General features: G+C 35.4%; 1 protein-coding gene across 1 annotated transcript in view; it reads left to right on the top strand.

Annotated features, from left to right (window-relative positions):
* The window catches only part of LOC134754392 (LIM/homeobox protein Awh), a 126,431-nt gene extending 113,312 nt beyond the window's left edge, over nucleotides 1-13,119 (top strand). Inside the window, exons 3-6 of the mRNA XM_063690697.1 lie at nucleotides 11,233-11,450; nucleotides 12,291-12,533; nucleotides 12,787-12,882; nucleotides 12,998-13,119. Coding sequence (XP_063546767.1) covers nucleotides 11,233-11,450; nucleotides 12,291-12,533; nucleotides 12,787-12,882; nucleotides 12,998-13,077 — 637 coding nt within the window. The 3' untranslated portion in view covers nucleotides 13,078-13,119. The remainder of the gene's footprint in view (nucleotides 1-11,232; nucleotides 11,451-12,290; nucleotides 12,534-12,786; nucleotides 12,883-12,997) is intronic.
* Nucleotides 13,120-13,698: the final 579 nt, after the last annotated feature.

Genomic DNA, 13,698 nt, shown 5'->3' with positions numbered 1-13,698 from the left:
AAGGTCACGGCATGTCGAACGTCACGAACGAACAAAGTGTCCGTTTCACAAAGTGGGAGAACATTCGCGTATTAACTATCAATTCACATCCTTGACATTAAGTATTGATCGATGATGCCACCAGGGCTTGACGGGCGGCATATACTCGTATTTAGTTAGCATATCACTTTTAAACTCTTCACACTTCACTCTTCAAAATCTTTCTGTTTCAACTAGGTCCCCATTAAAGATCGTAACAGCAATTACCTACTAATTATCACGCCCTTTTACCTGTTCTGTGTTTGTAGGTACCTCAATCCAAAACGAGTAGGTAACTAGGTATTTATTCGTTAATAACGGCTATTTTGGCTGTTAGGCATGTGAAAAACGGCTTCTAAATAAAGTGTTGTTTCTGTAAATGATGACTAGCTTGACTGTGTAACTTAAATTAAAAACAAAATCAACCATCAAACCGTCACCCAGGTACCTTATAATCAATTGGTTACATTAGCGACTGTATTCAAGGAGTGACAAGTTTGTAATATATAATTGTGTGTATAAGGAATTAAGGGACTGTAAATGGCGACCGGTTAAGGGTTCGCTCAACGTGAACGATTTCACAATAACGATATTTGTATATTATGGAACGCGCATAACGAGTGGTGTTGTCATAACGTAAATCGACAGTCGCCGGCGGCAACGCGCGTAATTGCTTTTGTTGATATATTATCTGTTCATTGTTTATTTAGCGCACCTTTTTGTCTGGTAGCCGCTACTACGCGTCAGTGGTCCACCTACGACGACACCCTTTTGTTTTTAACAGGATGTTTGATTGTCGCTAGTTCAAGAAACACTCGGGACGAAGGCGCGAAAGCATCTGTTCACTCTTAACTTGCACTGTTTTGTTCGCCTGTGTATCGATATAGTGTCGTTGTGCATCGTATCTCGTTTAATAATGATTTCAAAGTATTATCCGAAAGTCCCATATCAGTTTTCGCAGGCAATGGATTTCGCTCTCACGCGATGTCCCTCGCCCACACCGCAGTAGTTGCAAATGCGCGCGCCATGTCTTATGTAAATGCACCATGTCTTCAGCGGGTTTAATTAATCTCTAGACGCATAAACAAACACAAGCCTTAGATCGATTCACAGAATATTAAACAATGATACTTGAAATCGTGACCCCGAGCTGCTAAGTAATCTGTAATCTGTACCATAAAATACCTAGTTTACAAAACTGTAACTTTTTTGTCTATTTGAAACTTTTAAATTCACCTTTTCAAAACTGGCCTTTTTATACAATTTCATTTATATGAGAAATTATTTTAATTTGAAAAAAAATAACATGCATTTTACTTTAGAGCCAACATTATAATTTTAATTAAATTGTATTTATTATAGTTCAATTTTAATAAACCTAAACACTGGGCAGGTTCCGATTCTAACAACATTCATCAAAATCAGCTGCTTTTACAAGCTTTTATTTAACTTGCCCTGTTAGTATGTATGTTAGTTATTAGTGTGGGCCAAATCTTCGAAGCTAAATTTGGCCCACTTCCCGATTACCGATTGATATGAAAATTTGCATTCATATGTAAATCGAATGAAAATGCAATATTAGGTATGAAGACAGGGAGCTGATCTGATGTTGGAGGCAGGAGGTGGCCTTGGGAACTCTGTGATAAAAGTGTAAAACAACGCAAACTAGTTACCGGTTGTTAGAATTGTCCTAATCAGTATTAGTTGCCTGTGGAAAGAAAAGTACAGTCAGCGATAAAAGCTTGTACCAAAAATTAAATTCTTGCCAGAATCTTATTTGTATATAGTAATATATTTTACAGGTAAAAAAAGGGCAATGACAATGACCTACATCGAACTGTTTTCCACTCTCGTGTTATATATTATTTTATAATTAAATTATATAGTTTAAACCCAGACTATTTAATATGTGATTTCTTATCCAATACAATTTCCAGTAAGAGCATCAAACGGGAGTGCACAAATGGTCTCAGGCATCTGCAACTGATAATACTTTTTTAATTACAGTTGCTCAAAAAGTGCTACTTTTCGTGGCTGTTTAGCGTGCGGGAAGTTGGTTTTCGCGAACTAGTGCTTTTTACTTTTCCAATTTTTTTAAATTTTTACTTGTTCCAATTCATGACTACTTATTGATGAGTTTTAATATTAGTTTCCTTTAAACGTCGTAATCAACATAAAAACCTACTGTTAATGTAAGAATACGAAAAATATGCATGTTTCATATTTAATTACTTACCTCTTCATCATTATAAGTATTTTTTTTTAATAACCTGTAGTGTCCCACTGCTGGGCAAAGGCCTCTCCCTTTGATTTCCATGACCCGTTGTTGAGCTGTTTCCGGCCAGTTATTAGTGAAGGTGTCTAAGTCGTTTAAGTATTATAACACGTTTATTTTTTAATGTTGAAAAACCGTTCTTAATAAGTTGTCTGAATGGAACGGAACGCCTGTCAAAGAAGAGGCGTATTTTCTTACTGCAAGAATGTTTTAAGTTTCCAAAGGCAACATTCGATATTGTTTTTATAAATATACGATACACAAATAATCGTAAATAATGATATTTAGGTAATAATAGTACAATGTTTTAATATTTACAATTGTTTCTGTCTTATAGAACATGCATTATAAAAAAAAACTGTCATTGAAGTGGGTTCAATAAAAATCTATTCTAGTCGAATAAAAGCTAGAAAAACACCTCTTCATAATGTCAATGTCAATGATATTACAGAATTAATAATATAAAAGTTTCGAATTCCATTTCTTACTTGTCGCTTTTCTTATTTTTTCGCAACTTTATTAAAAAACGTCGTTCGATACACGTGCGGAAATGTCATTCTTCACTCGTCCCGGTACTCGTGAGGTAATGACATACTTTCCGCACTAGCATCGAAATGTACTATTGTAGTAGATTATGACTTTCTATATAACTTGCATAACTGAAATGCAAAAGCTCGGTTGGATTAGTACAAACCTATAAGTACTGTTGTTTTTCCGAGGTTGAGCACCATTATTAAACTAGGTCCTTTAATGACTCCACTAAATTGCACATTATTGCTTAACCCTGTATACTACATGAGATGAGTGGTTATGGTGAAGGGTATATTGTTTTGTTGATAGGTGTTGAAAAACAGTAGGTACCTACAATTTCACTGCCCGTTAGGTGGCGTTAGAAACTTCTCGGCGAAAAAACGCGACCATTTCGAGTTTGGGCTCATTAGTAAGGCCTCAATGGGAAATGATAGACGTGCAAAAAACTATTGATACGTGTGTAAAAAAATGGTTTGTTAATAGCTGCAATGTAATTGGTAATAAACTGCAAAATGGGATGCCAATGAAAAATAATCCAAACCTAAAATAAGGACGTGGAAACTGATATTCCTAGCTGTTACAACTAAGAGCAATGACAACGGTCTATTTTGTATGGAAATATGTACTCTAATGGGTATTTACAATCACAACGCTACAGAATAATTCATCTTTAATTATGAATCTTCTAGTTCAACTTTACGATAAACAATCCAATATAAATGGTTGTACCTACGCTACGTCCAACCGCAAGTACAGCAACCATATATCTATGCGTGGTTATCAAGAGTAGCTTGTTTATGCCCGAATGCATTACATGCTCCTCATCAACAGCGTGTTGCCTAGAGCATAAGCCTTGAGTGCTTCGAAATTGTTAAAACAAACGCTCGTATAATATGCCAATGAATCTCCGATTGAGGTTGTATCTAAAACAAATAACTTAAATCATGTCGTCGAGTGAATGGTCGGTTTGAATGGATATTAAAATGCGAGGCAGGCGCGGGGGAGACGAGCGCACGCCACGGAAAGCAATCAACGAGTGAGGATTTATGTTGGCGGCGCCCGCGGCGGCCGAGCCCAAGCGCAGCGCGCAACGTGGCCGGCGCCGGCGCAGCCCGGTGCGTCCGCGCCCCGCCAGCGACGCAAGCCCGACCCCGACAAAAAATGTTTAATCTGGAGAAACTATTCCACATCGGATATGCTATCTAGAGTCTGGATAAGGGGATAATAAATATCGGAAATTACACAGACCTCCTTCATGAATCATGAATAGTCAACACCTCGAGTATTTATCGGTCATTGCGGTGGTACGCAACATCTTCATTACGGCAGAGTGTTAAAACTTGTTAATCTGTCACTTGGTTAATTATTATGCAAGGACCACTGTTAATTGAATCAGATGGCGACAAAATGTTAATAAGCAGTGATAGCGACGCGGCGCGGCGCGGGCACAGACGTGGTGCTCTTTCTAAACATATTCTGCATTTCCTAATGCAAAAGCGGCTTTAAGCCACCGACGCTGATAAGAACCCGATAATAAGAACTGGCCAACTTAATAAATATTCTTAAAACACGCGACTTTGCACTTCATCTTAATAAAGTTTAACATAGAAAGAAATTAATTATAAAATACCTACTTAAATATATATTTTTAGTAAGTATGTGGATACTGTGGTAGGTCGCGTTTGAAAATGACCCGAGAAAAATATTTACGTAGGTATGTAAAAGAATGCGTAATAAATACGTTTGGTTATATACTTTTCATATCTCATGCTCTGAAAGTGGGTCGTTGTTGTTCGAAAAAGTGCGCAGAAAGTGATACGTTTCTGCCATAGTGCAAAATTAAAAGTGGTGTACTCCTCTGCATCCCCGTCCCACTGGAAACAAACTTATAAAGAAGTCGGTTAAATAGTGGCTTTATTTCCCCGCCTGGAACAATTGGTAATTGCTCTAATTTTACTAATCCCGCATTAAAACGTTTTCTATCAAAAATGATGTAAGTAAATTGTTAAATTAAATTATTCTTGATTTCTTTTATTGAATTGTTTTTACTCGATTTCATAAGGATTTTTTTTAAACCTTACACTTGCGTAAATGAGCAAAGATAAAATCTTATACAGCCACAGTTAAACGTTTGTACGATATTGAAATTGAATGGGTTTTAAAGTTATTTAGCACTATATTCATTAAATTAAATATAAGATAAATTGCTTATTTTATTCATTAAATTGTAATTTAATATTTACATTTTTTTAAATACTTTTATTATGTTGGCTAAATGATTGGGATGCCATTGACTATTTGGGAGTTTTAGAACGAAAAAGTAAAAAATTAAAAAGTAAGAGGCAATCCCGCTGATTTTCGTGTTATAATGAACAAATCATTTTAAAATTACTGCAGTTTGTTAAAATATGTGTGTTTTCGTAAATATTGCAATCTAAATGTTTTTCGCTAGGGGTTATTTATCTTCACACATAAAAAGTCTCCGATTGCAAGTCGTAGAAAAAAAATTATGGCCGTATTAGATACTTTAATTACTGATTTTGCAAAATTGCCTTGTCTTGTTTGGTTTCCTCGCATTCGATATGAAAAGTAGAGTGTTTAACTCGGGTGAAAGGCACCATTTCCGTCTCGGATTATTGGAGCTCTCACTGCGTTCGAGCGCCAAACTACCTCCTCGACGGTAATGGGTGCCATTCAACCCTTGGTTAACAATCTACTATTTACACACACATTATTAAATGGGTAAGTTTGTGGGGTATCATCAATATCAGACAGAAGTGTTTTTAACCGACGAAAAAAACGAAGGAGTTTCTCAAGTCGACGCGTATATATATTTTTTTATTTCCGTATCTCAAAAGAAAAAAACGGAACCCTTATAGGATTACTCGTGTTGTGCGGCTGTCTGTCTGTCTGTCCGTCTGACACAGCCTATTTTCTCCGAAACTACTAGACCAATTAAGTTGAAATTTGGTACACATATTACGTAAGTTTGTGACCCAAAGACGGGCATGTAACGTAAGCAAATGAATTTTAGACATGGGGGCCAGTTTTGGGGGGTAAATGAGAAAATTCAAAAACCGGCCAAGTCGAGTGCGAGTCGGACTCGCGTTCCAAGGATTCCGTACATTACACAATTTTTAACAATGTACCTATTTTTTATGTGAAACGTGAGATGTCTTTAAAAAATCCGTAGGGTAGGCTTGACTGCACATTTCTAATAGGTTTTCCTGTGATCTATGGTAAAGAGCTATTTTGTATAATTTTTTCAAAATTTTGGACTGAGTAGTTTCGGAGATAAAGGGGGGAACTGTCGTTTTTTGGCTATTTTCTTAAATAACTTCTAAACTTTTTATTTTAGTCCGGGGTCCAAATTTTTCAGGTGCGGGAGCGACCCCTAAATGTATTTAAAAATTGTGAAAAAAAATTACATGCCTTTTTGAGTGGTAGATTTTACATTAAGCGGGTGCCCCGTAGAAAAATACAACCGACAAATAATGCAAGCTTTGGTGAAAAACTTGGAGCGGTCTGTAATCTGAAAGTACTTAAAAAAATGTTTTTTTCTTGTATTGCAATATATTCAAATAATTGATGTCATATAATTGTCATTACTATACGCATAACATACGTGACGCACGTCAAAATCGGCTGGCTAGAAAAAGAAATATCGAAGAAAGATCATATTTTGTTTTTTTTTTTGCAAAATACTATAAAGTTTTGGAGTCTGAAATTTTGCATACTTAATTGTTACTAATAGAAAGCCATATCATCAAAAAAAATTACAAGCCAATACTCACTGGGGACAGATTCACTTAGCTTATCTCACTGGCATGGCCTTTCGCAATTTATACATTTTGAACTTAAGTCAACTGGACGTAAGAAAAAAGGTCGTTAGTATTTTCGTGCACTAGCAGTATTGTACTTCAGACATTTAAAAAATTGGTTGATTAACCGTAGGACATGCAATTTTAGGAATTTTGTACATTAGACATTTTGATTTTCGATGTTCTGTCTTTAGGGATTTCATAAGTAAGTAAGTAAGTATTTATTTGCAAAGAATAAGTAGGTACAATAGTGTCTTAGGTGGTAAGTGACAATTGGTTGCTTATTTTGCTATGGATATTTGTTTATAGAAATTATGCTACATAACCGATTTAACAGGGGTGAGTAAATTATAGCTCCATTTTTAAAAAAAAAAACTTTTTAACAAAAAAACTAAACCGCCAAAAAAAACTGAAAAGCATTAAATAATAAACCTTTTATCTTTAACCTTAATGAGTTATTAAAGTAATGTAAGTATACCTAAGAAATTTTAAGTCGGCGCCAAATAAGCAAGTTAATTAATTACGTAAAGCGTGATGCGCGGCGCGACACGCCCCTTCGTCAGAAAATGAAGAACTTGATTGATTGGCGCTGACTCAAAATTACTTAGGTATACTTACATTACTTTAATAACTCATTAAGGTTAAATAAAAAGGTTTATTATTTTGTGCTTTTCAGTTTTTTCGGCGGCTTAATTTTTTTGTTCAAGTTTTCCAAAATATTATTGTAGAGAAAGGATTTTGACGAAATTACTGCGATATAGTACATATCTGTCACTATTTATGAAAAAATCGGCTACTACAGCTCATCCAAATAGGCTAACGTGTCATAAACGCAGTCAACGCAGTGATTGTGTCATTTGTGTCCCATGTTGCATGTTTGTAACGCGTATAATCCACACCGGCGGCGCAACGCTCAGAATAGGTCGACGCACCGTAATCGCAAGGGGCAGTGACAGAGTGACACTTTTTGTGTGTCACTTTTTTGGAAAGTAGCTACCAAACCCATGCTTAAAATATAAATACATAAAAAAGCTCTCCTCCATCGAAATTTAGAAATCGGTAAGAACTGGTATAAGTGATAAGTTGATAACAGTAATTAATTACAAAGGTCTCTGGAATAGAAATCAGGTAAGTTGAGCAGCCAGCAAATGATAAGGTCATTTTACCATGCCAAACATATTTGTTTTATTTTTTACTTAATTACTTGTAGGTCTTTTCCTTGGTATTAAAGCGTCCTGGAAGCGTCATCTTGCAAAACTGCTGCTACGTGTTTTTTTATTTATCACGAATACTTTAGGGAAATAAATAGAGGTTGGCATAAAATAACATGTATTTTTAAGTTTTATTACAGGATTTTTGTTATGTAACTGTTTTATGACACTACATCAATTGGTACCTAGTTAATCAAATTCTTGCTGAAATTATGCGTTTGTGGATGAATTGCAGATAAATTTACTTACATAGTACACAATTAGTGTTAAGTTATTTGATTACATTGTGTTCCAATCATTTTTACTTAAGTTACATGAATGAAAGTGTGTTAGTGTATGCTATAAACGTATATGAATTAAATAAATACAATAAAATATAATTTACATAGTTAATTGTCCCAACCAGGCATCGTAAACTGCCAGCGAAATCCATTGAAATGACGTACTTTGACTTGACTAAGTAACAACCCTAGTACTTCAATGGATTTCGCTCGCAGTTTACGATGCCTGGTCCCAACACAATAGAATCAATTAACCTAAGACTAATTATAGGTCCTTAACTATGCTTAACTACGTAAATGTTTTTGGCAATTCACCCTTGTCTCTGCCTCAGTATTTAAAATTACAATAAAATTTTATTTATTTTCCACCACACCAGCTGGCAAAGGCTCTCTTGATTGTTCAAAAACTGATAAGAAAGTTGCATTTTATTCACATGTGAGGCAAATTAATCAAATGCAAATTTTGAGTTGTTTTCTTATGTTTGCTGGTAAAATTGACTTTAAAATGATGATTTCGAATTATAAAACTTTAATAACATTCATGTTGAATCGATTTGCTTTGATTTTGTTTGATATTTTACAGTTAGTATTTTCCTTGTGGTGTGGTGAAAAATGTTGTGTTTCACTCGGTGTCAAAATTTGTTTAACCCTCGTGCCTTGAAACCCTCTCAACGCTCAAGATTCAATTTTTTAATCTTTCGCTTGCTTGGGTATCAATATTAGCACGAGAGGTTAAATGACAAGTTTGCCGCCTTGTAAAACAAATAACTATTGCCTCGCCTAGCCTATGCGATTGTTAGCGTTTAATTTGGGAATATTGATGACTGCTAACCTATTCTTTCTGTTCCTGAGAGGTTAAAGAGTTTACTGTATCAATTTATGGGTTATATATTATATTATTCGCGTTTTTATTTTAATATTTTAACCATCAGGAACAGCAAAATATAAATTTTAACTTTTTGTCGCAGACGTCGCAGTATTTATGACCCTGGTTCGTATTATTTTGAAATGAAATATTTTTCGTCAAAATAAATCTTTGACACAAGCTCTTTTTCCAAATTGTACTTTTATTTGAGAGACAAGAGTATTAAAACGAGAGAGTGGGATTCGAAATGGTCTCAAATTCCAGACTGCAAAGTTGCGGGTAAGATGGACATTGCATTTTCATTTGGCATCATAATAACTGTTACGTTATTAGTAAAGTATTAATTCTATGGTCTTTTTTTGCAGGATAATATTACAAATAACTGGCGCGGTAAACGGTTATTGCATTGGGTTTCAATGTGATATTTTTATTATTTACTATGTGAAAGTAGTGTAATTAATAGAGTAATAAATAACAGGAGGTTCAATTTACGTTTATGTATGAATATACATGTATCCTGTAAATGCTGTAAGGTGCATGGTTCTCAAAAATTCTGAACACGCACTTTATTGCCGTAAAATAATGCCATTTATACTATGATAAGAAGTTTCAAAGCATTTGTAATGGATTCAAACATTCAACTCCTTTTTAACCCTTTTAGGGGATGAATATTTAAAAACGCTTAAATTACTTTTCTTGTATTCTAATAATATGCCTTTATACAAAGACTGAAGCCCTGTACTCAAAAAAAAGGTTTGATCTCTATACAAACTTTCAACCTCTTTTTTACCACCTTGGGGGGTGAATTTTCAAAAACAATGAAATCAGTTTTCTAATCTCATTTAATGAGATACCTTTTTACGAAGTTTCTAATTCCTAGCTTAAAATAAAATTTGAACTCTATACAAACTTTCAACCCTTTTTAACCCCTTTAAGTGATGAGTTTTTAAAATCGCTGAAATTACTTTTCTTCTATTCTAAAAAATTTGCCTTTATACAAATGTTAGAGTCCCGCACTCAATAAACTGTTTGCCTCCATACAAACTTTCAACCCCCTTTTCACCACCTTGGGGGACGAATTTTTAAAAACTCTGAAATTAGTTTTCTTGTTTTTTAATATAATACCTTTTCGCAAAGTTTCAAGTTCCTAGCTTAGAATAAAGTTTGAAACTTAAGACAAATTTCATCCCCTTTTTAATCTCCCTAGGGGTTGAATTTCCAAAAACGTCAAAATCGCTTTTTTTGTAACCGGCTATTATGCCTTTCTAAGAAGTTACAAAGCGTTTGTAATGGATTCAAACTTTCAACTCCTTATTAACCCTGTTAGGGGATGAATTTTTATAAACGCTGTAATTACTTTTCTTGTATTCTAATAATATGCCTTTATAAAAAGATTCGAGTCCCGCACTCAAAAAAATGTTTGGTCTCCATACAAACTTTCAACCCCCTTTTCACCACCTTATGGGATGAATTTTTAAAAACGCTGAAATTAGTTTTCTTGTTTTTTTATATAATACTTTTTTGCAAAGTTTCAAGTTCCTAAGCTTATAATAAAATTTGAACCACAAGACAAACTTTCATCCCCTTTTTAACCCTCTTTAGGGGTTGAATTTCAAAAAACGTCGAATTTTTTTTTTGTAAGCGGCTATTATGCCTTTCTAAGAAGTTTCAAAGCATTTGTAATGGATTCACACTTTCAACCCCTTTTTAACCCTTTTAGGGGATGAATTTTTTAAAACGCTGAAATTACTTTTCCTGTATTCTATTAGTATGCACATATACAAAGTTTCAAGTCCTGCACTTGATAAAATTTTTGATCTCCATACAAAATTTCAACCCCTTTTTCACCACCTTGGGGGATGAATTTTCAAAAACGCTGAAATTAGTTTTCTTGTATTCTAATAATATATCTTTTTACCAAGTTTCAAATTGCTAGCTTAAAATAAAACTTGAACCCCATACAAACTATCATCCCTTTTTAACCCCCTTAGGAGTTGAATTTTTCAAAATTGGTTCTTATCTCTTGTACACTTTATAAATGCAACCTGATGTGCAAATTTCAACTTTCTAGCTTTTGTGGTAGTAGTAGTAGTAGTATATAGATAAGCGTCCAGGTAAATCCTACTGTACGTAAAAATAAAAACTTGTTGAAAATTTTTGTATTCCTATGCGTGTCTACTGATATAGAAGTTGTAGCGTGTTTTGAAGTAGCCCTGGTCTATTTGCGTAGGAGTTTCGGCGCGAAGTGCTCCAAGTGCTGCCGGGGCATCTCGTCGTCGGACTGGGTGCGCAAGGCGCGCGAGCAGGTGTACCACCTGGCGTGCTTCGCCTGCGACGCGTGCGGCCGCCAGCTGTCCACCGGCGAGCAGTTCGCGCTGCACGAGGACCGCGTGCTCTGCAAGCCGCACTACCTCGAGACACTCGACGGCGGCTCCATCTCCTCGGACGGTGATACATTAACATATATTCACTGAATTACATTATATGGCTATCTGCTTAGGCTAACCTATACCTACACAGCAACGATATAAATTTATAATTAACCAACGACCCGCCCCGGCTTCGCACGGGTAGTTCAAGTAATTTACACAAAACCTTTACAAATTATAGGTATACTTATAAACCTTCCTCTTGAATCACTCTATCTATTAAAAAAAACCGCATCAAAATCCGTTACGTAGTTTTAAAGATCTAAACATACATAGGGACAGACGGACGGACAGACAGGGGAAAGCGACTTTGATTTATACTATGTAGTGATAATGGGCATGCATAAGTACTTCAAACATAAGTACAACATTCAACACCTCGGTGCTAAATGCATTCTTTTCCTCGTAAAATGGGTATAAGAATTAATTACATTGACATTTCTTAAATTGACGATTGCCAACTACACTCTATAGCAGGGTTTCTTAAAGTGGGGTCCACGGACCCCTTAGGGGTCCGTAGCATGTTTATCAGGGGTCCGCAGTAGGTCAGTTACTTGCATGACTATAAACATACTTATTAGAAAATATTGTAGGTCAAGTTTGACGAGACCTACTTAAGTGTAATGAAACTTATAATAAAAGTAAATTTTTAAATGAAAATGTGGGTTTTTATTATTTTCCTAAAATATTTTTTGACCGGGGTCCATGGAATTGTTTAAATTGTGAAAATGGTCCGTGACTGCAAAAAGTTTGAGAAAACCTGCTCTAAAGCGATGACACTGCATGAAAATTACTAAAACAGAGACCCATTTTCATTGTTCTTAAGTTTATAAATATAATCATTTACTCTCTTTTTTAGATGGTTGCGACTCTGAAGGTTATCACAAAAGCAAAGCCAAGCGGGTAAGAACGACTTTCACCGAGGAGCAACTGCAGGTTCTCCAGGCGAACTTCCAACTGGACTCGAACCCCGACGGACAGGACTTGGAGCGCATCGCGCAGGTGACGGGGCTCAGCAAGCGTGTCACGCAAGTCTGGTTCCAGAACAGCCGCGCGCGCCAAAAGAAGCATCAGCACACTGGGAAAGGGAAACAAAACCAGTGTTAGTATTATTTCCTCGGCTGACAGATTGCAGTGGGAAAACTTTTGTAGCGCGCCGAACTCTCTCCGATGCCCCCCCCCCCCTCCCTAGCAGGCTAAGCGGGATATTGTACCTCAGGCGAATTTTATTTGTGTAGCTAAGCGAAATGTTGTCACTGCGACTTTAGTACAAATTTGACGTATTTTTTATAAGTGAATAGTTAACAAGTGTTTGACTCGTTCTCAGGTTGGTGTATTTTGTATTTTGTCCACAGTGATGTCGCGGGACACGGATCCGGTGGGGTTTGGCCGGCCGATCAACCTGCACCTCACCTACTCCTTCCAGAACAAGCCCCCTTTTGTCCCGATAGGTAACATGTTATAAGTGTATTTTATTTCAAGTAGTTCTTTAATTGAATTTATATTATAGCGGTAGACAATTTAACATATTACTTACTGAAGCGTAAACTGTTTTTGCTGTTTCAGACGGCACTTCGTTTACGGATTCCTCGATGGATGAGCTCTCGGAAGATTCGTCGATCCATTGTATGCAGAGTGAAGTTTAAAATTAAAACCAATAGGTATCTTTAAACGAGTAATTTGTTTAAAATCAGAATTTACAACTTTGGTTTCGAGGTTGGCTACTTTTGTGAGGGTAGAAGATCAACCACAAATACTAGATATTTAGAAAATTAATGTAAATTAATAGTATTTAAGTCAATGTATAAAAATAAAGCCTAATCAAATTAACTATTTCTAAATTATTGTAAAAAGTTATACTTATTTATTTATTTATTTTTAGTAACTGTGATACTTACGTTTGCTTTCAAAACCTCTATTGTTTGCCTTTGAATTAATAGCTCCTAGAATAGAATGTATTTTAACGTCTAAGTGTAGGTAAGTACATATAAGCTTCAAATAATAAAATCACTAGAATTAGTACTTTTTCACTTCTACCAACTTATGTAAAAGATCCAATATTTGTGCCAAAACCTAAGTTTTGTTCAGTGAACTATTTCATATAGGTAAGTAAATACCTACATAATTTATAAAGTGATATTATACTTACATAAATATATTGATATCCAATTCCATCATCTAATCTCTCGCTCTCAGTTTAATAAGTTGGAATCAATCTCAGACAATGTCAATCGCATCGCATTCAAACAATGTAAGTAAACCATTCG

Source organism: Cydia strobilella, chromosome Z (genome assembly GCF_947568885.1).
Source record: "Cydia strobilella chromosome Z, ilCydStro3.1, whole genome shotgun sequence".
Classification (NCBI taxonomy): Eukaryota; Metazoa; Arthropoda; class Insecta; order Lepidoptera; family Tortricidae; genus Cydia; species Cydia strobilella.
This window is presented reverse-complemented; position numbering and strand designations above follow the sequence as displayed.